The 27,174-nt window shown below is 54.1% G+C and overlaps 9 protein-coding genes across 9 annotated transcripts; 3 read left to right on the top strand and 6 right to left on the bottom strand.

Moving 5' to 3' along the window:
• Positions 1-3,865: 3,865 nt before the first annotated feature.
• Positions 3,866-4,792, bottom strand: M409DRAFT_59795 (uncharacterized protein; the record flags this gene model as incomplete). Its single annotated transcript, XM_033814304.1, has 4 exons — positions 3,866-4,273; positions 4,352-4,516; positions 4,627-4,712; positions 4,756-4,792. The coding sequence occupies 4 exons, from the start codon at positions 4,790-4,792 to the stop codon at positions 3,866-3,868; spliced, it is 696 nt and encodes a 231-aa protein (XP_033661662.1).
• Positions 4,793-5,001: 209 nt separating this feature from the next.
• On the top strand, positions 5,002-7,890 carry M409DRAFT_70293 (uncharacterized protein; the record flags this gene model as incomplete). Its single annotated transcript, XM_033818663.1, has 3 exons — positions 5,002-5,109; positions 5,233-5,996; positions 6,048-7,890. The coding sequence occupies 3 exons, from the start codon at positions 5,002-5,004 to the stop codon at positions 7,888-7,890; spliced, it is 2,715 nt and encodes a 904-aa protein (XP_033661661.1).
• Positions 7,891-10,419: 2,529 nt separating this feature from the next.
• On the bottom strand, positions 10,420-11,572 carry M409DRAFT_59793 (uncharacterized protein; the record flags this gene model as incomplete). Its single annotated transcript, XM_033814303.1, has 2 exons — positions 10,420-11,287; positions 11,364-11,572. The coding sequence occupies 2 exons, from the start codon at positions 11,570-11,572 to the stop codon at positions 10,420-10,422; spliced, it is 1,077 nt and encodes a 358-aa protein (XP_033661660.1).
• A 1,926-nt stretch (positions 11,573-13,498) lies between these two features.
• On the bottom strand, positions 13,499-14,056 carry M409DRAFT_59792 (uncharacterized protein; the record flags this gene model as incomplete). Its single annotated transcript, XM_033814302.1, has 1 exon — positions 13,499-14,056. The coding sequence occupies one exon, from the start codon at positions 14,054-14,056 to the stop codon at positions 13,499-13,501; it is 558 nt and encodes a 185-aa protein (XP_033661659.1).
• Positions 14,057-14,501: 445 nt separating this feature from the next.
• Positions 14,502-15,602, top strand: M409DRAFT_59791 (uncharacterized protein; the record flags this gene model as incomplete). The annotated part of the gene is made up of 3 exons (XM_033814301.1): positions 14,502-14,867; positions 14,942-15,124; positions 15,363-15,602. 3 exons carry the CDS (start codon positions 14,502-14,504, stop codon positions 15,600-15,602), a joined length of 789 nt encoding a protein of 262 aa, XP_033661658.1.
• Positions 15,603-16,316: 714 nt separating this feature from the next.
• Positions 16,317-16,814, bottom strand: M409DRAFT_28903 (uncharacterized protein; the record flags this gene model as incomplete). The annotated part of the gene is made up of 1 exon (XM_033809224.1): positions 16,317-16,814. The coding sequence occupies one exon, from the start codon at positions 16,812-16,814 to the stop codon at positions 16,317-16,319; it is 498 nt and encodes a 165-aa protein (XP_033661657.1).
• A 491-nt stretch (positions 16,815-17,305) lies between these two features.
• Positions 17,306-17,865, top strand: M409DRAFT_70291 (uncharacterized protein; the record flags this gene model as incomplete). The annotated part of the gene is made up of 2 exons (XM_033818662.1): positions 17,306-17,567; positions 17,627-17,865. 2 exons carry the CDS (start codon positions 17,306-17,308, stop codon positions 17,863-17,865), a joined length of 501 nt encoding a protein of 166 aa, XP_033661656.1.
• Positions 17,866-18,292: 427 nt separating this feature from the next.
• On the bottom strand, positions 18,293-25,687 carry M409DRAFT_28901 (uncharacterized protein; the record flags this gene model as incomplete). The annotated part of the gene is made up of 4 exons (XM_033809223.1): positions 18,293-18,390; positions 18,431-18,982; positions 19,056-25,387; positions 25,458-25,687. 4 exons carry the CDS (start codon positions 25,685-25,687, stop codon positions 18,293-18,295), a joined length of 7,212 nt encoding a protein of 2,403 aa, XP_033661655.1.
• A 962-nt stretch (positions 25,688-26,649) lies between these two features.
• M409DRAFT_28900 (uncharacterized protein) lies at positions 26,650-27,066 on the bottom strand (the record flags this gene model as incomplete). Its single annotated transcript, XM_033809222.1, has 3 exons — positions 26,650-26,769; positions 26,829-26,898; positions 26,954-27,066. 3 exons carry the CDS (start codon positions 27,064-27,066, stop codon positions 26,650-26,652), a joined length of 303 nt encoding a protein of 100 aa, XP_033661654.1.
• Positions 27,067-27,174: the final 108 nt, after the last annotated feature.

Below are 27,174 nucleotides of genomic sequence, written 5' to 3'. Positions count from 1 at the left end.
TATAGGCTCTTTAGGATCGACGTACGTAACCGCTCTCTCGCTCTAGTAGGAGAGCGATAGAGTACTCTCCCTCTTACCTAGTAGAGCGTAGAGTAATACGCTTCTCCTTTATTATATAGGAACGATATTATAGTTTATATAATAGCGTTTAACTTACTATTTAATCTTACTATTTAGTTTATAATTATACCTAAACCTCTATTTTAAGATTATTTTAGTAGTCTACCGACTCTCTTTTTTTAACGAGCTCTAACTAAGGACTTAAGCTTAGTACCCGTACTAAGTAAGATTCTAGGATTAATAAACCGATCCTAATACTTTATAATAACTTCTCTAAAGCGTTCGATTTATATAGCGCGGCGTTTATAGCCTCGTATAGATAGAGCGTTAGTTAGGAGAATATTATCTAAAAGAAAAAGAGATATTATCGCCTAAAGTACGCGACGGGACGGAAAGTACTATATACTTATTATAGTAGCTCGGGACGAGCTAGGCTAGAAAGAGAATAGTATTACGGATTAAGTAGAGTACGTATAGGCTTCCTAGAATTAGCGTATATAACCGCTCTCTCGCTCTATTAAAAGAGCGATAGAGTACTCTCTCTTTTATCTTATAGAGCGTAGAGCGATACGTTTTTCTTTTAGTATATAGGAATAATATTATAGTTTATATAATAGCGTTTAACTTACTATTTAATTTTACTATTTAGTTTATAATTATACCTAAACCTCTATTTTAAAATTATTTTAGTAGTCTACTAACTCTCTCCTTTTAACGAGCTCTAACTAAAGACTTAAGCTTAGTACTTATTCTAAATAAAATTCTAGGATTAGTAAACCGATCCTAATACTAGATATCTCGTAATATACCTTTAAGCTTAGTAATCTAATTAAATCTAAGCCGCCTTAAGTATATATTAGCTATAGCTCTATTTATAAGCTATTATCGTATTTAAGTAGATATTATAGAAAAGTATCTATAATACTATAGTATATATAGAGATTTTTATTAATAAAATACTAGGACTCGTAATATTATTCTTTTATTAGAGCCGAGAGTATCTATAATATGTTATAGTAGCTAGCTAGCGTATCTATAAAGAGCCTAGATAGTACCTTTTTTAAAAACTATAAATATAGTACTCTAAGCTATTATTATATTAAAATATAAGGATATAAAGGATATAGTATTAAGACGCGTTAGTTTGTTAATATAGCCGAGAATAGTATAGTATTAGTAGTTAGGCTAGCAGGGGTTACTAACGTTTGTACTAGGGACTGTAGTAAGGAGAGGAGAGTTAGCGAAAGCACGGACGACAATGGACCAGGTAATAGATGCCGATCTTGCCGCCATGGATCTCGAATTCCGACACCACCTTGCTGCTTTGGCAGGGATTCGGCCAACGAAAGACAGCGCTGATCTAAAAGCGACACTCCCATTTGCCGATGGCTTCAGTCAGATGCTGGGTTGGATGAAGTCTGCCGAAGTAAGTAAATCTCCGCCTTCAGCCAATGAAGGTTAAGTCCAGGATCTCAAGGGCACCAGGGCGACGAGAACGCGCAACACGCAAACACGCGGCCTCGTGGCCAGCAGAGAGTTCGCCACCTGGATGCGTGCGGCTCGTCCAAGACTGGGGGCTGAAGAGGGATCGAGAATGTTGGTCTTCCACATCCCTGTGCCGAAGTTTAGTTACCGATGTGGCTGTTGCATGGCCGAAGTAGTGCCAGTACATGTACCTCTTGTGAGCAATGGACGATTGCGCTGGCAGCCTCGAGCCGATCATGGCCGAGAATGGGTCCAATTGTGTTGGCAGGAGGATCTCGTCTGCCGTGTAAAGGTCGGTGAGAATTGCCCGTCGTCCTTGGCGGGTGGTTGCAGGAAGAAGAGGATCAGTAGTGTCGATGGTATCTGCGACTGTAGGTACCTTCAAGACTGTGCCTTAGGGGATTAGCTAACAGCCAAGCCTCCCGTCAACTCTGTAGGCGACGGGGAGTGCTTTCAGACCGGGGCATCCTGGGCCGGTCTTGACACGAGCAGAGTGCGTGCCGACGCGCTAACCGTCTTCTGTAGCTGACGCCATCCAGATCGGTGTGAGCTTCGATTGGACAACTGCATGTCTCATTCGAGAACCTTGGCCATGATTCAAAATCTTGATGAAAGATTGCTCCGATCCTGCAGCGCGGCACCTTGCATGTGAGAGACGGCGCCGCGCCAGGAAGCCACGCCGAGCCAATACATACTCGACCCCATCATTTGCTCGATGAACGGGATCCAGCTGAGCCGTGGGAGGGCGACGAGACACGCTCCAGAGCTACCGAGAACACTCCCAGCGCGTCCGCGCAAAGCGAGCGTAGGTTAAGGTTGAGGCCGCGAAGCCTCGTGCGCGACCGTGATCCTCTTTTCACGTCATCTGAGAGACCCGCCGCAGGCGTTTCAAGTGAGATGCCGCAAAATTAGGCACAGAGGCGCTTCTCGCGCTGCAGCTGAAATGCAGAGAGCCAGTCACAGAGCTCGCCATCGCTTTGAACCAACATGGGCCCTGTCCCGCGCTGGACTATATCGGTCGGCTAGCCGCGCAGTGCTGCTGTACCGGCTGAGCGCCACTACGCCGCACGAGGACCGCACTGCGATCGAGTCCGCCACTTCTTCCGAGTGCGTGCGTACCAATTCCACAACCAGTTGCAACCAGCCGGCCGCATGAGACGACAGCCGTGGAGAGGCAAAGCTGGGCTGATCTATCTCGACGGGACGCGAAGCCGGGCAGGGAGAGGAGGAGACGCTCAATCAAAAAGCGCCCGCAACAAAGACCGAGCAGTGGAGACGATGGATTTTGGGGTGGCAAGCATTTTGACACGCAGCGGGCACATGTGGCCGACACTCTGCTTGGCGCGGGCAGACACGAGTCGCGAGAGCAGCAGTGATCGCCGGCAGAGCTGATGTTCGTGTGGGCGGCTCCAGAGCACCGGCAGCCGAGTGCAGCAGGAGAAGGACATGAACGTGCAGCGTGCAGAAGAGCCTCTCGCCAGGGAAACGGCATGAAGGCTGTTGGTGGTTGCTGATGTGAGAGCAGAGGACGTCGGCGGGACTACTGAGGCATCGATCTGCTGCTGGCAGGCCATTGCATCGGCAGACATGACCTCTGTGCCATGTACCCTCGCCTACTGCGTCGATGGTGGGAAGTGCGGCAGTCGCTGGCTGTGGCGTCTGGCTCGGGGGGCGTGAAGAAGTCAGCGCATGCGGTGGAGCCACTCATCAATGGCCGCCGACGCGGGCTGGCAGACGGCGGCCACACCTCGTCGCCCAACGCGGGTTTTGAATCCACCCGCCGCGCAGTACTCGAGCAGTTCAACGGGGTTATTTTCATGGCTACGGCGCTGACTCTAGATGCGGCTTCGCATGGGTTCAGGTTCATGGCGGCAGGCAAGGATGAAAGGATGGATCGGCAACGGCAGAGCCGGCCGGACGCTGCTGCTTGTCCGCCGCTAGCGAGAGCCTCTGGTCGGCGGCGGAGGTAGGGGCTCCATCTCGCACCCGCAACCTTGATCCCCAATTGGCTCCAAGCTTTGTTCCTCTCGTCTCGCCGCAGCCCTCACCCAGAAAGCCAGACAGCCCGACTGCAGACCTCACCCGCCCGCCCTCACCCGCCCGCTGCCCGCGTGCGGCTCCGCTTCGATACGACGGCACGGTCTGCTCGACTGGCTGCGGGCGGATGCAGACGCTGTCGGCCGTCCTGATATCTATCCTGGGCGGGCCCCGTTGCTCGGGACGCTCGCTGTGTGCAGTAGGGAGCCGCCTCATCGGCTGTGGTTCTTCACTTATCTACGCTGCTGCACAATCATAACCAGCGTGAACATCAGTATCGCCATCACGACATGTACTTGTCATCACCCGAGCCCTTATGGCACCAACCGCACTGGCGGCGGCGGCGGGCGATCGTCTCTCGGCGTGCAGGTGGAGGTGTAAGGCTAAAACTCTCGCGGACGCTGCCTGCTCGTCTTGCTGCCCGTGCAGGCCACCCTTGCTCGCGCGCCGTAGCAGTCCCGATTGACGGGGTCCATCCGTTGGCGTCTTCGGCAGTGGCTTGCTTGCTTCCCTTTCCTAGCACGCTGCCCATAATTACCATCCACCACCCGTCGCCGCCGCCGTTTTGCTGCGTAAACGATTCAGGCCGTGCTGCGTGCTGCCCCTCTCCAGAGCCTGTCTGTCTGCCGCCGCCGCCGCTGCTGCTCGCTGCTGGCGACGAGCCCCCCAGCAAGGGTCGTTGGCCTGCGAGCTGCTGTATCATTAGATTACTACTAGCCCGCCTCGCCTGCGCCGTCTGCCAGTCACTCCGTCCTCCTCACCACCACACCTCGTTATTCACCACCTCTTCCTCCTTCTGCTGCTGCTGCTCCTCGTCCTGCACATGCCCTCTGCTGCAGCGCCCGCCCTCTGCCCACCCGGCATCTGACACGCGCGACCTCGCTGCAGTGCCGAACGCCCCATCGCCCACGGTGCCTATGACCGTCGTCCGCTGCTGTGAACTGTCAGCACCAGGAGCCGAGCACTGAACCTTGTCCTTCCTTTGGCTAGTCATCTCAGCCTTACCCATCGCCCACGTCTTTTCCTCGCCGGCTTATTGCTCACCTTCCTGCCTGCCCTGACTTGTCTTGTCTTGCGCCCTGCCCTGCGCTGCACTTTACCGCGCTGCGCTGCACTACGCTCTGCTGTCGCTACTTTCCCGGCAGCAAGGCTCTCTGCATCCACTGCATGTACCCTCGCGGGGAACCACGAAACCACCGCCCCGAAACATCCAATCCCACTGGTCTCACTCGCTGCTCCGGCCCATCTGCTCCTGGACACTGCTGCTGCTGCTCTTCATGCACCTTGCCGCTCCATGACACTGCCAATTAACCATCGCGGCCACCTACCGACTCCAGGTGCATCGTCGTCCTTGTTGCGTGACCTTCGATGCCGGATTCTGGTCGCTGAACAACAACTTCACTGCCGGCATACCGCACCATGACCATGTTTTCAGGCGCAACCGCGGAACCGATGAGAGCATATCCGCACCATGACCGACACCCCAGCGACCAACTGCACTCGTATGCCGTTCCACCCCGACCTACGGTAGAGTTACCACGTCCATTGGAGCCCAGGCCGACATACAACTCACATTCCTCGCTGTTGGACGCCCCAGGCAATTCACGAAGACCAGATAGCTTTCGAAATCCAGGACCGGTGCAATCTGAGTATCGGCCGCAGGCTCAGAACTTACCTCGTTTGCATGACATCCTCACATCAGGTCCTCCCGAGCCACGTCCGCATACCTACTCCAGCGGCTGGAATGCCACCAATGGACCTAACGGCCACCAGAATGGCGAAAGCTACAACAGCAACCATTCCAGTTGGCACCCTCCACTCGCTCATCCTCCACATGAGCAAGCACAGTCCTATCCACCACCCCCGCAAAACCGACATTTGGAGCTTCCCATTTTGGAGACCAGCCCAGTAGCGAGACACGACAGTCATACTATTCCACTCTCGCCCTATCCGGCTTATAGAGATGCATCGCGAGACTATCGTGATCCTCGGCGGGATCGAGCGCGTCAAGCGTCAACCTCTGCTGGCTCATACATCCCAAATGGCGTTCCAAGCCCGTACACTCCCGCCGGACATGATGATACTGCTCAGCAATACCGCAGCCCTGTGGCGAGTTTGGAGAGGCCTTCCAGCAGTGCCTTTGGACAATCGGCGGCCGAGTCAATCAAGAATAATTACCTAGGCGTAACGGACGTTCCTGGCGAAGGCTCCTTCCACATGTACGAAGGTGGCTTCCGAATTCCTACCCACGTGGACGGCGAGACGGTCAATCCCGCATGGGGCCTCACCAAAGCCAACAAGCCGCGCAAGCGCCTCGCTATGGCATGTTTGGACTGCCGAGAGAAGAAGATCAAGTGTGAGCCCGGGACTGTGAGCTGTCTGCAATGTGAAAAGGCCCAGCGGCCATGTCGAAAGTAGGTCAAGAAACGCCCATGTCGCAAAGTTCGCACTAACCCTTCACTAAGAGCTCCTACCCATCAATCGCAAGCCGAGCCAAGTGCAACGACACCTGCCTGGCAGAGCAGTACGGCGGGCTCTCCTGGCCGCAAGCCTCCCACAGACCTCTCACCAAGAAGTGGCACAGCCGCCGAGCCCGACACTGTTAGCAAGCGACCACCTGCAGAGGAACCGTCACCAGGAGTTCCTGCGAAGAAGCATCGGTCTGCATCTCCAATGATGACAATGAATGGGAGTGTAGCGCCCGTCGTGAATGGCATCAATGGCACGAACGGCACCAATGGCGTGAACGGCATGAATCACCAGGTGTCGCCTGTGCTACCTCGATCTCCTGGAAAAGTGGTCTCTATCGAAGAGGATCCTTTCTCCATGGAACCACAGATGACGGTCCATCTTGTGGAGAGATACTTTGCAGCTGTTAACAACGTGACATGCTGCATCTTCCCACCGCATCACTTTATGCGCTGGCTGACAGCCTACCCCCGAAAGTGCCAGAACGAACGCATGGTTCTCTACGCGATCATTGCTCTTGGCTCTGTATTCGCCGATGATTGCTATTCGGGATATGGCAAGCACTGTTTCGGTATTGCCACGGAAGCCGCCTTAGCCAAGGCGAGTCGCCTGAACATGGCTCTGGTGCAAACTCGCCTGATGCTAGGTCTCTATCAATTTGCAAAAGGCGCCAACAGTTCTGCGTGGGATTACGTTGGGTCGGGAATCAACGCAGCCACGTACTTGCGCTTTCACACCGAGGCAGGGTGTCAGGACGATAGCGAACCCGTTCAAAAGGAGCGTAACGAATTCGGCTTGTCGAAGGAGCAATTGGTTGAATGCAAGCGACGTACACTCTGGTCTGGCTTCCTCATGGATCGTTACTGTGGCGCGGCTCACAGTCTGGTCAATCCGCAAGACATCTTCATTCAGCTTCCATGCACAGACGAGGCGTATGAGCGAAGCATGCCCTCGAAGGCTCCTTTCTACAACAACGGCATCATTGATTCATCAAGGGCCATCATCACACCATCAAGCGACATCTCACCCATGGGCTGGCTGATTCTTGTGGCCGCCACGTGGGGCGACGTGGTCAACTTCATTTCACGTGCAGTTCATCGCTCACCAATCTCGTATGAAGACGCCTACGAGCAATTCTACGAGAAGACTCGCGCAGCTCTGCAAGACTGGAAAGGTTGTCTGCCGGAGTACTTGCAACTATCGCAGGCCAACATCGAACGCAGCATCCACGAGGGCTACGTCGGTCCCCTCACCTCGATGCATGTCCTCTATCATCTCTCGTTCCTGAAGACGAACCGCTTCGTGAGACATGCGTGCATCACAAAATCCATCGCACGAAATGTTTTAGCCACGCACCGGCATGCTCACGAATTGCTACAAGTCATGAGCATCCTTGGAACGGCCAAGGAAGCTTTGCAGAAGGAAGGCCACCAAATTACACTGACATTGAGGACACCGTTCGTGGGCTATGCTATACTGGCGGCGGTAGATGTCGTCGGCGCGGGAGGCCTGGACTCGAATCTCAAGACGACACTGGACTTGATCAATTGCGGCCTACAGAGTCTTCGCGAGCTAGGAGGGCATTGGGACAGTGCTCGTGACCAGCACAAGGCTTGCGAAAAGCGCTACTACCAAATCCACAACGTGTTGAAGCATCCCTTCACCGCGCACAGCGGCTGCTGGCTCGGCCGAGAATGGGGCGTGGACTCATCACTGGAACGCGAATTTGACCTCAAGGACGACTGCATTTACGGCGTATCGAATCGTGACTACTTTGACGCTTTGAAGGACGAGACTCCTCTCGGGCGACCTCCAAACGGCAGTGTGCGGATGGGATGAACAGGGGCGTTTGAGCATATATCGACAGGGAATTTCTACCTCGCACTAGACTGCTGTGTGAAACAAAGTAAAGGAGGCCAGACGTTGTCACCACTCTACGAACATTTTGGGACCCAACAGCACCACGAATGATGACCTTTTCTGATCTGGCGATGAACAACAACATGGGAGGTGAGAAAAGCGCTTCGGCCATGTAATAATGCGGGATTTTCTATTATTCTCTCGGAACACATAATCGACAGAAAGCTCAGATGTACACAGAAGACGACGAAAGAAAGAAAGAAATCTTAACGACGAGTCAAATCACTCGCAAAAAATGAATGAACAATCATCAATCAATCACCGCATCTCTTCCTCTTCTCACTTCACATCCATGTCGTCTAACAATACATGTACCCAAGTACTTGGATCAAAACGTCCTCGCCAGAATTGTGGATCACGATCGTCTGCCTCACCGGTCCCGCTCGAGCCAACCCGTTCTGCCAACGCCAAAAAGATAATCTCGGCTACGGCGACGGCGTGCAATGACTCGGCAAGCCGAACGAAAACCCACAGGCGAGAAACACCCAATAGAGAGAAGAACCCTTGCCATGTGCGCGGCGGCGGCACCGTGCCGCATGATGACTCTGAGGATGGGAATGAAACCCAGCCCTGCCTGTCTACGGCGTCGGTGGAGTGCCTCTCGATCGGTACCTCTCGGGAAACGTGACACCCGAGTCGTAGCGAGCATGGCATGCAATGCAGGATGGTTCATCACAATCATTCGAATCGCTGATCTTGTCAAATACTCCCATCATTACCTCTCACTTACACTTTTCCCATCAGCAGGCTGCTGGCTGGACTTGTTTGTCACTTGAGTCGCAAGGACATGGACAAGGATACGGTGTCCGTCGGTTATCGGGGACGAGAGGCCGACGAGGCCGAGACATTTCTCACACACGCATACACGCACACCTCCCTTGCGTCTGTTGGTATCCAATCAGAGAATTACCGTGAGCAGTGCGCTGCGTGTTGCGTGCCAAGGTTGTGTGGCTAGCTGTGAGTCGGCATTTGAGTCTTGGGGGATGTGCGCTGTGCAGGATGACTGCGTGCTGCGTACTGCGTGCGCGTCGGTTTGTGTGGTGTTGGTGTGTGGTGTGGTGGGAGGAGGTGCAGGAAAACAACCATGGGCAGGGCGGGATACTTCCCTACGTACCTCTCATCGCTGATGATTGAGTGCCAAGACCCGTTAGTGTTGGTCACGCAGCAGAAGGAGCCGACTTCGCCAAGAAGAACCACCACATATAAGTATACACGCACAATACGTAACGACTATCGAGTAGCCGCATCAAGCAGGTGTGCCCCTCCCAACATGAACCCATTCATGGCATCATCGATGAGCGGTAGAAGTGATAGACAAGAAAGAGGGGGAAATCTCTTTCCGTTTTGGGGCGCCTGCACAGTATGAATCAAGACAAGTAGCCGGCAATTTTCCTCCTAAAACTGCGTCCGGCAAGAAGACAAATCGATTGCTTTGCCACTTCGCGCTGTTTGTAGACGAAGGAACGTACATATATTATTATGCGGGGGCTTTGTGCGCGTACATACGGCATGCAAGAGGCGTGGATGAATGCCGTGCCGTGCCGCGTCGGTCTTGCTGTGTGTGCAGCAGCAGTACTAATGTCTGGCTGTGGCACCAGATTGTGAAGAAGTCGAGCAGCAGTGGCACGACGACTACAAACTATCGTGCAAGCGAGCTGAAACGGACAGGGTAAAGGTGGTTGGTCCTTCCTCGCTGCAAAGCTGAAAATACCCACTAGCAAGGTACTTTTGGCGAAATGCGAGAGGGGGAGCGCATCACGCAAAGTACCCTGTCTAGTCTGAAGACAGACGAGGCAGACCATCAAACGCAAGCGAGCGATCCGACCAAGAGATACAAAAACCCCTGGCTTTGATCATTGGCGCAATTGGTGTGTGCGAGGAGAGGGTGTGATGAAGAGCGATTCCCGGCCTATAGAGATCCGACAGCGTCGGCTGCAGTCAGACGAGCACGAATTCCCTGTCCTTGTTTTATCTCTATCGCACAGACTCAACTCTGGACTTTTGCTGGGATCATGTCGACCCAGCGTGACGGTTTCGACGCAGTCGCTTGGCTAGACTTTTTGCGCGCGTGAGTCGGTCTTTGACTTTCTCCACACCCTGCGCGTTCGCGGCACGTTATTCCCGCAGTTCGTCGTGGTGGTGGAGTTTGCTTGCGGTTTCACATGATGTATACCCTGCTGCCGGCAGACGTATCCACACCACTCGCCACAACACCTTGCGGAATGGATCCTTGCAATATACGCTTCTTTGCTTGCTGTGGTGTAATCCTTGCAAGAGGCCAGAGTGGCCTGGCCAGCGGCTTTCGACCTCGCCTCGCGCTTTCGTATTCAGCAGTCCAGGCTTTGATGATAATGTAGGTCACGAAGCGAAGAGGAGAGGTGTCTTCATCACAAGGACGGGCTCCAATCAAGCCCGAGCAAATCCACATCTCAGTTGTGAGCATCTTGATCAGTCGTCATTTAGACGGCTTCGCTTCTGAGAATCCACCTCGCCATCATCACTCGTCGTGACGACATCGCGAGGAGCGCTGTAATTGTGAGCCTCTTTGCCCTTCTTCTCAACAATGTCAAGATGAGCGAACTCCGTCCTTGCGAGCTGAACATTGACCCTCGCAGCGTTGAACGACGCCTCGTCGCTTGGCATCACCACGGCCAAGTTGGTGTTCTCCGTAAGCCGCGTGATGAAGAACATGAAGGCGCCGGTCTTGATCTGCATCTCCGCGAAGGACACCTCTGACGGCATCTGACCAGTGTGTTTTGACATGGAGTGCTTGTGAGTCTTGAGGATGCTGCTGATCCGCTCGAATCGATCCTTGTACGGGTTGTGTGATTCGTCGCCGCGAGTGATGTAGGTGACGACCAGGCAGGTGGTGCGCTCGTAGAGGACCATCTCACGCGCATCCAAGACCTCTGCCAACTTCTGCAGCATACTCTCGATGACGGTGGCGTTGGGTACCAGGAAGTAGATGACCTGCGTCCACGCCCGGTACAAGCTCTGGTCCCATATCGAGCTGGAACAGAAATCGACTTGCTTGCCGACGAAGCCCTCGTCTTCGCACACGGCGCGGATCTCCTTGACTTTCTGCTGGTACACGATGTTCTTCTGATCGGGAGGGACCAGGTCCATCTTGTGGCAAAGCACAAAGATCTTGCTGTTGGGACTGAACTCCTGCAAGGCTCGGATTGTGGAGGCGAAGCTCAACAGGTCCGGCGCAGGTTCTTTAGAGGAGACGTCGAACACAAAGATGAGGACAGCGACGGACGTAAAGACGTGTGATCTCTGGTTGGTGAGATACGATTCGACGAACGAATCTTGACTGTGAGTTGATCCAGTCAGTCAACCCTACCCAAGGCGGCAATATGTCTTCGTCAGAGACGTTGTGCTTTGCTCACCCGCCGCAGTCCCACAGGTTGAGCATGAGATTGCCCATGAATTTGATATTGCTGTGCTCGACATCCACCGTCGCTCCCAGTCGTCGGACATCTTTAGCCACGTAATTGCTGAAGATGATGGATCTCATCGATGACTTCCCCGCTCCAGATCGTCCCATCAGCAAGACTTTGCGCTGCTTGTGGCGCTTGCCGCGCTCGGCTGTACTCATCTTGGCAGTTTGCCCGCTGTGTTATTCTGTTGACGGCGCTATCGAGGAGATGATTGCGGTCGAGCCGGCGATGTGCTTTTGGGTCAGTTCATGTCATCTCAATAGGGGCTCAGCTCGTAGATTGCGGAAGTGAGTGGGGGTTTGCGATTTGTTACGCGCGCTGTGATTGGCCAGTCTCGGCGGCATGTCCTTGTCGGGCAGCAACGACATGTCTTCTTGTGCTTCTTTTTCCTTTTATCTCTTCTATCATCATCAAATCTTTTCGCGCTCATGTACAACGCTTTGCAATGGCCATGATACTTTTCAGCTGCCTCGATATTACGTACGACCGGGCGTGGAAAGAAAACGCGGAAGATGCAACGAGTTCGATGCGTGATCCAAATTCAGCAACTTTCCGTGTCTGTGGGATAGCCGCAGTATCCGATAAGTCGCTCAACCATGACCTGGCCAGCTTATAGGCGATCAGACTGCAAGAGAGGAAAACCTTACAGACCGGCAACAGCTAGTTGACGCCCTGCACCATAGTCGAGCGGCCTATACTGCACTCAGGCGAGGGCATTTTCTCGACGAGAGTGTGATGATGCTTTGACACCGGGCCGCGCGAGTCCGCGAACACATCTCGCTTGGAGCTCTTTCAAGCGCGCAAGACGATCGTAGATAAGATCATTCCGCGCTTGCGATTTGAATTCTACCCACAGGTTTTGCTGTCCAGCGCCAGGCATGTACCCGAGCCCAATACGAGCGGGCTACTGTAGACAAGAACGACAGGGAATAAGTCTACAAATAACACATCCTCCTTTCTATCGACTTCGCTTATAGCGTTCAGCCAGGTCGGTCAGCAGCAACAACAGACCAGGTTTGAAGTCTGAAAACCAGGAACGAAGTCCGTCATCTCCCCACCACGCCAATCACCTCCCGCAACCCACCTCTTCGTGGACTTCACGTGTCGACAACAAACCTCGACGATTCGACCCGCTATGCAAGCCTCCTTGCTTATCTCAAACCTAATCGCTCTTCGGCATATCCCCAGCCAAAATGCCGAGCTGTCTGTCGCCGAAACTCTATCCTTCCGCCCACCACACTAGCAGCAACGTCAGGTAAGCAAGCCGCAACCGCATTCAATGAAAATCACCGACAAAGTTATGGGCGGATTCCTCCCTCGGCGGCGTTTGAAAGTAGGGCTGGTCTCGCGACTTTATCGTCTGCCGAACCACGATTTGTGTGATGACAACTGCCGGTAAGGCCGCCATACCCGCCGGCTCACGGAATGACTGCTGGAATGGGAAAGGACGATGACCTCCCGTCAGATCGTTGAAAGACCGGGACGACGGATCTGAAACACTGCGCTGTCCAAAGAGATGGTCTGCTTGGCTTATGAGAGCGGATTACAGAGCGGCAGACATATGAGGCTACTCGGTCGCAAAAGATTGCTTGCCTCGGCATTGCAACGACAATCCTTTGTGATATTTCCGGATCAGGCACTCGCTCGTGAGGACGGCTCGGCGTTTGTGTATGATAACAAGCAGACATTCAAAAGTGCGTGTTGTCCGAACGTAGACCATTGGTAAGACCCGAGATACATGCGAGGTATTACGGCAACAGGCTACTTGAACCAAAGTGGGCTGACTGCATATGCAGGAACGAGGGCAGAGGCCGAGAGTTGATGAGCACAGGTTCGCATTGGACTTTGATCACGTTCTATGGACGAGATCGGCTTCAACGAGCATACCGTCAACTCTGGTGGATGAGTACGACTTCTGTACAGATGCATAAGTGGCGAAAGCATATTTTACAACACAGGTTGGGAGAAGATGATGAGTGTCCAACCCAACAGGCAGTGTTCAACTCACTGCCATGCCCCGTCGCCAATCTCTGCAGACTCGCCTCATTCGCTCACGAAGGGTGGTATCGACTTTCGATCCTTCATCACTCGTCCTTCACCCCCTTGCTGGCCGAAGCAGCTCCCTCCTCGCAATCGACCCAGTCCCCACCACTCGCCTTTCTCTCCTGCTGTTCCTCCCTTGCTCCCTCAGACACCTCTTCCTTTCCCTCCTCCGGCACCTGAAACTCCGGCAACACCCACCCAAACACATCCAACACCTTCCACACAACCTTTCCCACCCTATCCAAAACATCCCAGCTGACATACAACCCCAAAGCCACCGACCACATCCCCACGACGGTATACGTCAACAACGCATGCCACGACATGTCGGCGGCGATGTGGCCCGTCAGCTGAGCCACCACGAGCCCCAGCACCGTGAGGAAGTATGTCGATATCGGTACGCCGAAGCCTATGAGGCTTATTGTCCGCGAGGAGAGGCATTCGAGCCCGCCGATGCAGCCGATGAGGCCGCCGCAGAGCATGTAGATGGGGAGGAAACTGATGGTGAAGGTGACGGCGTAGTAGATGGTGTAGGTTGTGATTTTTGACATGAACAGCATGAGAGCTAGGATGTCGTTTGGTGGGGATTGGAGGGTCATTGTGGATCTGGATGTATCGGTTGAATGTGAATGTCGTCGTTGTTTGATACGCGTCGAAGAAGGTGATGTGCTGTGCTGTGCTGCGACACCTCATACATTTTTATCTGCTATGACTCTGTCAACTGCGCCTCGAGGGCGAGTGCGACATATCGACTATTTAGGTCGTCAGGATGCACTAGGTACACTATCCAATCGCAACCACGTCAAATCTGAGCCATCTTTCTGCCTGAGGGTGAACACGAACAAGGGCGCGGCGTCGAGCCTGATATGGTATCTTCGTTCCTTGCCTCTATCCATGTTGACCGAGAAGTGCTTTCCTTCTGACCGCAATGCTCTCTAGCAATAATAGATGCACAGGTGGGGAAATCGAAGTCTCGCCTCCCAGGACAGAAATAGCATTTCAGCGAAACCAAGATGATATGCCATTGCATCTCCGTGACCAACAATGCCGACTGTGCTTCCAATACTCAAGTCCTCATTTGCGTCTCCCAACCTCCAACAGAGAGACAATCCTGACAATTCTGCTCCTGAAAATGGCCATGATTCGAGGTTTCAACAAGATCGTTGTCTTGAGGTCCCCCTTTCGTCTTCCCTCAAAAGTATTTCCCAACCATGGCGCTCTATCATCGATGCCTCGAAAAGCGGCGCACTGTTGGGATGGCTGTCAGGCTGGCTTGCGGCTGCACCGTCCAGCAATGCAGAGACTCCAACATACGCGCTGTACAGAGCCGCGATCGTGCAGGTAAGTAAAGAAATACAGGTCGTGGCGAAAAACCCGGCCCAAGCGAGCGTGAAGGCAAATGCCATGACGGTGTGTTCCTTCTCCATGAGAGCATTCAGACCGCAATTCAACAGTAAAATATGAATGAGTGTGGTCATGAGCAGCCAAGGCATCACCGCCTCAAGGACGGGTCGTCGGTATTTCCTGGAGTTGTGGCGACCCGGTGGCATGATCGCTCAGAAGAACCAGGCGATGAAGTAGCTGGAGATGAAGATGGTTATGAAACTCAGGGCGATCAGGAAGCAGCGCAGAATGACCTTCGCCATGGACAAGATGACCTCGGCTTCGTGGGCTGCGAGCGACATGATAGTGGTCGTTGTGGTGGTTGTCGATGTTTTCTGATGTCCAGTGTGGGAATTTGCCAGTGTTCGAGTTGTGTCTTGAGAAGAGGAAGGCCAGAATGAGAGTGCGTCCTTAAAGCAAGTCGCACAAGTAGCTGCCTAGCATTATGGAGCCGTAGATGCTGACCGAACCGTAGCAAGATTGGAGTATCCATGATTCTCGGCTTGGTAGCTTTTCCATTAGCTTTTGGTAAGACGAGTAATTCCAAAGATTGGCAAGGAAGACTCAGCACTCGGTGCTAGCCTCCAAATCTTTGCTGCTTTCGCGTTCCAGCAACCCATCTTCCAGTTCATGCGACCCAGTCGCACGGTCCGAGGCAGGCGAGTCTTCGACATCCCGCTTACCCACACGCCTTTCAACAGCCGCATAACCCTTCCAAGTGCCCCGGACGATCGCAACTGCAAGGAGAAGCCAAAGCCATGAGAATGTAACGATTGCCAGACCCCACAGCAAGAACGCGTGCAGCGGGAGCGGCCAACCTAGTGGCTCTTGTTCGCTTAGCTTGTAGACTAGGGCGACGACGTATGCGACGAAGCTGATGAAGGCGGCCGGCCAGCATCCAGGGGTCTTGTCGAAGTTCAGTCGGGCTGGCCACAACACGGAGTCGAAAATCCAACCGATCAGGATGGAGAGTGGCCAGAGAGCAACGAAGGACAATACAACCTGAGCGGCCTTGAGGACTATGTTGGCTGACTGCCCAAGAAGGGTAACAATTTCCAGATCTGACATTGTTGCTGGAGTTGGTATGTTGGCGTGTAGTGTTGAGAGCAGTATCGTGGGCGGTGATCTTTGCGACCTTTGAGCGATTGAAGTTGCAGGAAAAAGGGTCGCAGGAAGCCGACTCGGTAGAATATCGAGGAGTGCGGCCGTGTGAGCTTGTTCACGAGCCAGAAGATCCATAGAGGGCATGACACATGAAGTCACAATCTACAGCCTGGATGAAACCCAGAAAGGTAAATTAGCTCATGTACAAGTGAGGTAAGCAGTAGAGGTGTGAATAAATGGAAAGAAGGCTTCCAGTGAGGATAGGGGAAAGGGAATAGGTGAGAGTGTAAATGCATGCACAGGTGAGAACGGTCAGAGGAGATTGCCAAGCATACATTAATCATCCGACAGGATCCCCTTCTCTCTTGCTCATCAAGCCTTTGTCGACGCCGCAGTCGATTCATCAGTTTGGGGAGCACCACTCTCCAGCTCATGCTCATTGGTAGTAGCCACCGGCTGATAGCTTCCCGACTCGCCAGACGCCGACTTGTTCACGAAATTCGTCTGGAAGATATGCCACATCGTCCCCAGTATCAAGCCCCCCAGACAGAGCCCGAATACGACTGTAATGACAATGGCCACGCTGTACGTGATGACCGTCATTGCCGACGTGCCGTTGGAGCTCCATACTATGGCCAGGAAGAATGTGACTGCGCAATGCGCGATCACGAGAGCAACCAGGAAGCCCTTAGAGGTCTCGGTCTTTGGAAGTTTTCGTTGGAAAAAGTGTGCGCGCTCTTCGAAGCAGCAGAGCCAGGCTGAGAGGAGGGCGAGGGCGCCGATGGGGATGAAGCTGAGGGCGAAGACCAGGACCGCGAGCAGGATCTTGCCCATGTTGTGGAAGAGGGTGCCCACGTCGAGGTCAGACATCTTGATGTCGTTGAGTGAGTTTGACGAATTTCGTGGATGCTGTAGTCGACAAGTCGTGTTCTTGAGAGTATAGAAAAGAGACAAGAAACTTGGCAGCCTGCTGTGTTGCTGTATGCTGTGCCTCTGAGGAGGATCACCACAGCCACATATGCATAGCCTCCGAGGCCCCACTACAGCTCGTACGTCTTCTGGCTGGCGGCCTCGAAATTACAAGATGAGAGAACGAAAGCTTCAGGTGTATGAACAGCAGCAGAATCAACCGCCGAAAAGAGGTGATGGTGCGAGAGGTGATGTTGATAGAAAGAAGGAGTCTGAAGCCTCGGTGTCCGCGAGAAACAGCCGCCAATGGGATTGTGACATCACCAACACGTGCATCAAGTGAATCAAAGGCACGCGAGTCTTGACCTAATCTTTCAGGGAGGCACATGTCCACCCATTGAAACAACTCTTCCGTCCTTTCCAACACCACCAGTCCATCGTCGCCAACAACAATGTTCACAACCCGCCTCTTCACCTGCGGTCTCCGCACCCCGCTCTTCGCCGCCGGCTTGGGCGTCTCCAGCGCCCTAGTCTTCACACCTCTTCTCCAAAACTACCGACAACCCATCCGACTAGACTCGTCGCCCAGCAATGTCTCGCCAAAGGATTGGTCATTCTCGCAATATGCGACGGATGCCCGAACACCCATAGTCACATCCCAGGGACGCTTCAACGCGCGGGCTGTGAGGCAATTGAGCGCGGGGAGCATTATAGGTGCATCTACGGTCCCATCACCCCCCTTCACCCATTCCCAAGCTAACACGGCAACGCAGGACTCGTCGCCGGCCTAGGTGTCTCCCTCTTCTCCAAACCCCTCGCCCTCCTCATCGGCCTCCTCATCGCAGGCGTCCAAACCGCCGAAAGCTACGGAATCCACCTCGTGCCCTACAAAACGATCCAAGGATACGTGAGAGGAGTGGATCTGAGAAGTGCGGTGCAGGACAACATTGCTTTCAAGGTGAGCTTTGGACTTATGTTCGCGCTGAGCGCGTTTGCGGAGTTGCCGCAATGAGCTGGCCAGTGGGTGTCGAACATGGATAGAGATGCTGAGATGAAGATACGAGAGGGGAGGTTGTAAAACCACACCCATGGGAAGATATGAAAGAATCGCGAGTCTTGCTGATGCATCGACGTCTCGGACAATAAACGCCGAGACGATAGCAGCTCGTAGCGACGAAAACAACACCCAGGGGTGTCGTGTACGAGCATACATCTAGAGTACAAACTTGTTGGGCCTGAACGCTACCTTGGCCGTCAAACACACCACCGGCGCGGCCTGTCGCCAAAGTCTGCGATGTCGCCTCATGCACACTTCAAATGCCTCCCAAACGCCTCGCTTTGCTGAACATCGGGTATCTATCGATCCGCTGATTTGCGTCGTTGAGACAAGATTATTGCCCAAAACTCCTCGCTATGCATGCATTTTATTTCTTCTCCTTTTACTTGCTGGAGAGTTCTGGTAGCTGGAGCATATGCTCGTAATGGTAGTAAAACATAGAGTTGAATTCAGTCTCGGTCCTCGTCTCTCTTCTTGCGCCTGCTCGAGTGTCGACAGCTTTCTCGTGCGTGAAACATACTATCTTGCGCTTCGCCTCCGCTTTGGGTCTCCTGGAAATCCAGCGCCATCATCATGCGGCCGCTTCCTGCTTTCGGTGGCGCCGTCGTTGCGTGAAGGTCTGCCACTTCCGCCTCTCTCATCTTCGCGTGGTGGTGCTCCACCTCGAAAGTCTTCCGGTCTGCCTGACGCTCCCGTTCTGCCACCTCTCCTGCCACCATCGTTCTCGTCTGCACGAAGTCCACGACGTTCCCAATCTGGAGGATGGCCTCCTGCAAAGCCTCCAGGATTGTCTGTCGTCGGGCCACGAGACCGCCTCTCTTGCCCTCTACGTTCTCGTGATGCGCCGTCACGGCCTGGTGCGTCCCGCGGCATACGGTGCTCATCGCGCGGTGCTCCGCCACGTCTATCTCTGTTGTCATCTGGTCCGCCTGGTGGTGGAGGTGGAGGTGGAGGACGAGCCATCGGGTCGACAATGTCACGGCGTGGTTCCCGGCTTGGGTTACGACTACCGTGGGAGCGGTCACCCCGATCTTCTTCTCGTCGCCTGCCTCCGTCATCGTCTCGGCCTGGTCTGCCATAAAACAGGTCCGGCCGACCATGTGAATCGTCAGCTCCATGTCGGCCGCCATCGAAGGATGGGCGACTGCTCGGCGGCTCCATTGACGACGCTACTGTGGGGACAGATCCTCCAGATCTCACGCCTGGGCCGCTTGGAGGCAAGGACGACATGCTCGGCTGGCGAGATGATGCTCCTCTGAAATTGACGCCTTGGGCAGTAGGGCTAGGGGCGTTGCTGTTGCCCTGCAAAGTAGCATTGATGTTTTGACGTTGTCTGTCACCACCGTGCTTCCGTCTCTCCAAGCCTGATGCAGGTCCAGAGGGCGGCATGCTGTTGGCAGGCGATGGTCCTGTGGGTGTGCCACTGGGAGGGCCACCACGACCTGGTGCTCGTGGTCCAGCTGGAGGTCCTGTCGTGGGAGAACCTGCATTTCGCGGTCCATTGGGTGCTTGAAAGCTCGTCTGAATAGGAGCTGGTGGAGCAAACTGAGCAGCTCTGCTCGGATGTACTTGAGGACCATTTTCTGCGGCAGGTGTACTTGGCGCAGAACTTGGAGCGCTTCGATCAACGTGTGGTGCAGGGCCGCTCGGCTGTCGGCTAGGCGGCCCTCGAAGTGCTGCAGGTGACTCTGGTGGTCTGCCGGTCGTTGGAGATGGCACGGCAGAGTCATTAGGACGCGTGTTGACTGGGGCCGTGAAGTTTCGAGCGCCCCTGCCTGACCCGTTGAGCTGACGAGGCCCTGAAGGTGCATCTTGAGGACCGTTGAGACGGCCAAAGTTTGACTCGGTTTGCTGAGGAGGGGCCATCTCGCGAAGTCGCCCGCCCGCCCGCTTTGGCCCAGTGGGTGCCAAATCAGGCTGTTGTTCGTTGCGTGGCGGAGCATCCCGTGGTGCCTCTGCAGTTCGTGAACCAAAGGCAGATCCTGGGCGATCATCTGTTCGAGACTCCCTCTCGCGGCGGGGGTCTCTGTCCGCTGGCGGAGCATCTCTTCCGCGGCGAGGAGCCGGACCGCCAGACCCAGAGTCAATCAATGCCATGCGCGCTGGATTGACGTGGTGCTGGTCATCTTGTGATTGCGGCTGCGAAGGTGTCGCGCTTGGTGTGACTCGTGACGGCTGTTGGCCTTCAGGTGCTACTGCTACTGAAGAGATATGGCCCAGTCGATCCGGGTGCGTGCCTGCATCTGATGTCCGTCCAGTTGGTTGCGATCGATCTCGAGAGTCAAGCGGAGGGCGAGACGACATTGGCGGGCCCTCACGTCGCGGGTGACCGTACGGCTCATCACGGGCGCCTCTATTGTCATGAGGTGGTCGCTCAGTTGGTCGGTCGAACTGCCGCTCATCGCGATAGCCACGTGGCGTAGAAGCTGGGGGTGGAGTTCGTCCACGAGTGCGATGGCCAGGAGAGTGGTCGCGAGAAGCCGGCCTCACGTCGTTGGGTCTGTCTAGTCTGCCGAAACGCTCGTCTGGCCCACTTCGAGCCGGATATCGTCCGCCTCTGCCCGGAGTAGGCGCTCCTGGAAGAGGCTTCGTAGCATTGTGCTCAGGTCGGTTTGGCAGAGCATGGGCTGATGATCGAGCAGATCCAGGCTGTGTTGACGAGGGTCGGGATGGCTCCGCACGTTGCGAACCTGACGTGCCAGGAGGGTGCCTCGACTGAATTGGAGCCGGCGTCAACGGCTTGGAATCGGCTTTGGGTGTGTCGCGAGCCACTGTTGATTTAACATCATGCGATGGTCTCTGAATTTCTTTCTCGGTTGCCTTGTTGTCCTGCTTCGGTGTTTCTGGACGGTCTCCAGTATTGCTTACGGATTTGCTCTCCTTCGCAGACGCGGCCTTCTCGTCTTCAATCTCGCCATCCTCGGGGCCGCCAGCCACTGATTCTTTTCTACTCGTGCCATTCGCCTGAGTGGTAGACGTAGATTTGAATTCTGGAGCTGACGCATTGAGACCAGCTCCTGGCTGTGGTGTTTCTGGTCTTGCAGAGGGCGCGCGACTGGTCGGCTTGGCACCATCTTTGGCTGGATCGTTCAATCTGAATGCTTGTGGCAACAGCCAGTGCTTCTCTCGACTCTTGAGAGGGCCAAGTAGGGACATCGCAGCCAGCTTCAGATCCTGACGCGGGTCATCCTTTGACAGCTTTGTAACGTGATCGACCATGTTCTTGCCGATATACTTGATTGCTGGGAAAACCTGGACGACACTCTTCAGAACGATGATGCCGTTGCGAATGTGCATGTACTCGTCAGACTCAAAACAGGCCTGTAGCGCATTGCTCAGGTGGGCGTGGAAGTTGAATAGCATACGCCTGAATGTCTCGTAGTCGATGACGGATTTTGGCTCCCCGTTCTCATCAAACGCCTTGACGAAACCTGGGAGCTTCGTCTTTTGACCCAGAGCCTCCTTCTCATATATCGTTTTATCGGCGTGCCAGGAGTGCAGGTGTTTGAGAGTCTCGCAAAGGTAACGACCAAGATGCTGTGCTTCATTGGCGGTGCACTGGAACATCAAAGTTGCGAGCTGTTGCTTCTTGAACAGCTGATGCAAAAGGTGCATAAGGCTGAATCCGGGAGTTCCCTGGTCGTGCAAGATCTTCATCATTGTGAATGAGAAGTACGCATCGATGGACGACATTATGGCTCTTGGAATAAAGCATTCCTGGAGCAGACCTTGGTGCTTTGCGTCGATGGCAGCCCGCGATTCCTTTCCGTCTGTCTTCGCAAACCAGTGGGATTTCTCGGTCTTGTTGATTCGGGCTTTCACCTGTCGGTACGCACTTACGTGCACTGTTGGCTCCTGCTTCATCTTCTCACGCAAATCCATCAGATTCTTCTTTTTGCGTTCTCTCTCCCTTGACTGGATCGCGCTCAGGTCGGAACGGTCGCTTGCGATCTCATTGATTTGACCATCGAGTCGCTTCATCTCCCTTGAGTAGTTGTCCATGGGTACAAATACGTCGTACAGGTTCAGGGTCCAGAATGTGACATAGAACGGTACGCTGATGCGAGCAGCGAGCTCTGGGAGGGCCTCTTGGAGGCCTTGAATGACTGGTTCGAGGACCGGATGCCATGGACCAGTCTCTGCGGGCTGAGCCGTGGCGGCAGCGCCATCTTCAACGCCTTCCATCTCCTGGTCCATTTCTACAACACCATTCGATTGTTCTGTAGGTTCATGAGCTGCTTCCTCTTTGATGGTCTCCGCAGTATTATCCGCGTCCTCGCCAGCGGGAGCATTCTGGGCAGATGCGTCTTTCTTGTCGTCGAGCTCATGTTTCTTTGCAGCATCAAACTCGCTGAGGCGGTGTTGTAATGCTGCGCGACAGACTGTGAGCGCGACGCACGGCCCCACACCAAAGTCTCTCACCAGACTGGTGACATCTGGAACCGCGTCTTCGAACTTTTGTGCATCCAAGTTATACTTGAGGACTTCCATGTACTGCTGGAAAACAGCTTGAATCTTGTCCAGGTTGTTTCCGAGAACTTTCAGCGGCATGAATCTCGAGGACTCGTGTTGGGCGTACATCTGCTGCTCTTGCGCAATAGCCACAAGTGTCTGGCCAATGAGTTTTGGCTTGTCGAGTGCTGCAATCAAGCGTTGGGCTGAAGTCTTCTTCAAATGCCTCGTGTCCGATAGCTGTGACAAAATATGGGTTCTGAGCGTCTCTCCGCCGGCCATGGCCAATACCTGGGAGTCGTTGAATTCTGTATCAGATCTGATGCCTGCCATTTCTACAAGCACTTGCTCGAACAGCTCCAGGTCGGTCGAGTTCCCGCTTCGAAGTTCGGAGGCGAGATATTGCAGAATTGGTGACAGATTGAGGTGCGAGTATCGTGTGAACAGCGACGCGACGAATCGAGACAGTGCTTGCAACCAGGAACTGGTCAGCATGCCATCTGCTTGCATGCGATCCCGTCCCTGCCCGCTGACGGAGTTGATGAGGGCCCAATTCAAGACGTCGTATGCCAAGGATGAGAAGTACCGCGTGCATTCCACCAAGCTGGGAATCATGTTGTTGTAGCTTTCGAGCTGGTTGATCATTTCCATCATGACGATGCCTGGCGATGAAAGTGCGACCTTGCCAAGTGCTCGCGATTGCTTCTTGACGTAATCATTTGACACTCGTCGAAGTACATCACGGACCTCAGCTTTGTTCTTAGCGAAAGCAGCCTGGACATCGGGGAGACGAGATGTACGGCCAGTGAACCATTCAGCATACACCTTGTATCTCGTGGCGACCGGAAAGAAGCTCAGCAGCTCATACACGTGCTGTGCGAGCTGTGGATTGTGCTTGCTGCAGCTGAGCGCTGGCACCAACAGGCGCTTCATGAGTTCAAGCCAGCGTGAGCGGTTCTCATTCGAAGTATCGTCGGTCAGGCTGCGATAGGCCAGACGTAGGAGAGTGCTGTAGAGGGCAACGTCCTGTCCAATCTTTGGCCCAATGTACCCCAGGAAGGTGTTGCATAAGGCAAAGACATCGTCGAGCGATTGGCAAACCGGAATGTTATCGCTCCAGTCGGAGTAGTAGTGTCGATAATCCTGTCCGTCATCCTTGTCGAAGACGTCGTTGTACAACCACCGCGTTGTCTTTTTGGGCTGTCTTGCAGAGAAGGCCAGACTGCCGTCGAATCGAGGTGTAGTATCTGAAAGTTGCTCTCTGGGCTCCTGCAGGCCATCACGGCTGCTCAATGGATGCAAAGACTCTGCAACCTTGCTCAACATGTGTCTGGCCAGGCGCTGTAAGAAAGCCGGCAGCGAGATGTCAACCTCAGCCAGCCAAGGGAAGCGGCCCAGGAGATGCAAGGCCTCAGGAAGAGCTCCAATGAGAAGTAACGCTTTCAAGAGCAAGACTTTCTGGTTGACGGGCGCTGGCAGCTCTTCCTTTGGCTCGTCCTTCTTGTCTTGGGACGGGGTAGCATCGCCGCTCTTTTCCTTGTCTATTCGCCGGGAACCAGGCAACGAGTCATCAGCGAGAGCACCGGCCATGAGGAGAGCGTTCATGCCTCCGCCAGGACGCTCTTTAGCTTCCTTCTCTGCCTTTTCTTTCTCCAATCTTGCCCGCTCTTTTGGCATGTCTTCATCGGCGGGGTAAAGATGCGGATACAGGTCTCGCAAAGATATGAATCCGATCTTGATCAGGAGAGCTGCAAGGTAGATGAGGTTGTCCGGCAAGGTATCTCCGGCATCCCGCGCGTCAGAGGCGTAGAATCTCAACTTGAAGCCCAGCAGCTGCGCAGCGTCGTAGTTGCCCGACGGCGGGATGCTGCGGGTCTCTCGCATGTACTTGCGAACTTCGTTGAGCCGCATGCGCTTGTTTGGGTTCGTCTCTTTGCCTCTAGCATCCAACTCAGCCGAGACTTCAGATTGCAGTAACGGAAGTACCGAGTCGAAGTTGACAATCTTCTTGCTGCCAAGCTCGAAGAATGCGTCCATGCCGGCCTCTCGGACGTGATCCCAGAATCGAACATCACGCGTGTGCCGTAGCTGGGACAGCGCCTCCTTCTCGTCATCACTTTGCACCCAACGTCCAGATCCTGGCAAAGCCCAACTTGGCAGAGAGCTGAAACCTTGGTCTTCCCACTTCACGTTGTCGAGCAGCTCGTTGTCAGGCCACCAAGAGCTCGCACGATAGAATTTGATGAAAAACGGATAGGCCTTGACAAGAAGATTGGCGCTCACGTCCATAATGATGTCTAAGACCCTGCCAACGTCAAGATCAAAGGCACCGATCAAAGCCTCCACTCGTCGAAAGGCATCCTCAGCCATGAATGGGTCATCGTCGCGTCGGCTGCTGGCTTCCTGCGCCGTGTTGAAGTACTCAGTGATGAGTTTGGCATAGCCTTCGCTCTCCTCTCGAAGTAGATTGAAGTTCGCTTGCCTGTACAGAGCATTTGTGGTCTTTCTCGTCCGCATCTTGTCAAAGGTACTGCGGACAAGCCCGAGTTCTTGCAGCAGAGGAATGTCGAGCTCCTCGCGCATCCGCTGCAAGTCGATTCCAGTGGAAGCAACCAGAGGCCGCAACTGGGGCCCTTTATAGTTTGCATCGTACAAGAAGGAGATTGTGTTGAGAAATAGCTCCTCCACGCTCATGGAACCAAGGTCTTGTGATGCAATGATGTCCCTCACTGCCAGACCAGCCTGTTTGCCAGCCAAACGGTCCTCTAGCGATGACCGGACCAGCTCGGAAAAGAGATCGCTAAGTCGCAATTCGTCCAGGCCTCTCGCTGCGTCGACAATTGTTTGTTTCCCTGAGTCCGACCAGGAGGATATGATGTCGTCGGTGACGTGGGTGTACTTGTACAGAGCTTTCACCGGTACTGCGGTGGGTGCTCCCGTGCTATGCCCATGTCCATTGGGTTCCGATGGGTTGTTGTCGAGGCCCTGCTGCGCAGGTGTTCCGGTACCCTCACGCGAGCTCGAACTGAGGTGTCCTAGTGTCAGCCTTCCTCTCTCCTATCTGCTGGGGTAGCACAGAGCTTCGAGCGACTCACGTTGCTGCCAAACACAGATTGTTAGCTTTGTCTTCTGCAGGGCAATCGTGAATCTTACGCATGTTTGGAGCAGCATCTTCTTCTCCAGTTGTCTCCGCCTTCTCTATCTGTTGCGATGTTCGACGTGTCATGCGCGACTTCTCCGGTTTGTACGGTGAGGGCCGACTGGCTCCGTCATCTTCTGAGATCTGCCGCTCAGGTCGTTTTCGCTTATTACTCGAAGGCGCCATGGCTGACGAGGGCGAGCGAGGAGGACCGAGCGGGCGGAGAAGAGCGAGATCTGTCCTCTAGTGCTGCGGACATGTGGGTGTCGCCTCTGGGAAGCCGTTTGATGCAGTTATCTTTGCAACAGCACGCGCGCTGGCCGAAGACCGGCGAAGCTTCGCTTCAAGGGCCGTTCATATGGCGATGAGAGTACGGCGATACGTGTCCGATTTCTGAGTGTAGATGCCGTGATTGCAGTCGAAGGGTTGTTGATGATGAAGTTTGCGAGAGAGTCGTGTCTCTCAAAGCGACGCCTTGTTCAGACCTGAAGTTCAAAGCGTCGGCGGCCGGCCCGAGCCAGCCGCTAAGCTTTCTTCGCTCGTGGCTACCGGACGTCCACTGTCAACAACTCTGCATCAACATCGACTCACCACCCTTCACCTCGGAAAACACGCGAAGGGTCGCCGTTCTTCTCATGGCCGCCAATATGTCGACATAGCTTGTTCGATGGGCTGAACATTGCGTCTGGCCGTCCCTCGGATCGTGACGGGTCTCATTGCAGGCGGGTTTCGGGATGCTAGCAACTTCGACAACCAGTCCTCAATCTTTATATTCCTCACGGTCTGGAATATATGGGCAACAACGTGTCACTGGTCTGCATCGTAAAATATTCGAAACAGATGCCACCCCCTGGCACTTGCGATGCCGACTGTGTGCTTGTCCTCGAAGACTAGCCTTGACCTGGGACATGCTTGCTTCCCCATTGCCTGATCACTGGCTACTCGATAACGCGTCATTACGACCCCAAGGCATTCGAAATAGATGGTCAGACGCTCAGATGTCCTACCGTGTGACTTTGAGATTTCTGAATATGGAGAGATGCTTTCTTTTGATTCTCGTCTACACAAACTCCATCCATGGCCGAGCCTTCCAACCTGACTCTTCATGCACTCCCATCCTGCAGCAACGACCGGACAATGCGATATGCTTAAGAGAGGATGCTGGCAGCCTCCTCGAAGCCGGCCTCGTCGGCGCCCTCGACCTTCTTGACCTCCTTGCCGTCCTTGAAGATAACGATGGTTGGGACCTTGGTCACGTTGAAGTAGGACTGGCGTGGCGGTCAGCAGGTTAATCAACACAGGATCTGCACTGGATCCATTTGCTCACCTTGGCAGCCTCGTGCTTGGAGACATCGACCTTGTAGGCAGCGGTGGTGGAGGCGAACTTGGCGGCGTACCTGGACAAAGTCAGAAGGCGGCATTTCAACAGGAGTTTCTCGAGCATCGACTTACTCATCGGCCTTTGGGTTGACGGAGCCCTCGTAGGCGTAGATGAGGACGTACTTGCCCTGGGTGGCGAGAGCCTGGTCGAATTCGGCCTTGCTGTTGAGCTCGGTGTGAGACATGTTGGCTGATTGATTTGAAGGTGTGTAGAGGAATTTGGATTGGAAGTTGGCTAAGGACTGGAATCAAAAGAACAGAAACCATCAAGGAACGGAGCGAGCTCTAAATAC

The sequence above is a fragment of the Zasmidium cellare genome, assembly GCF_010093935.1.
Source record: "Zasmidium cellare ATCC 36951 unplaced genomic scaffold M409scaffold_46, whole genome shotgun sequence".
NCBI lineage: Eukaryota > Fungi > Ascomycota > Dothideomycetes > Mycosphaerellales > Mycosphaerellaceae > Zasmidium > Zasmidium cellare.
The sequence above is the reverse complement of the archived record's forward strand: the minus strand, read 5'-3'. Positions and strand labels throughout refer to the sequence as shown.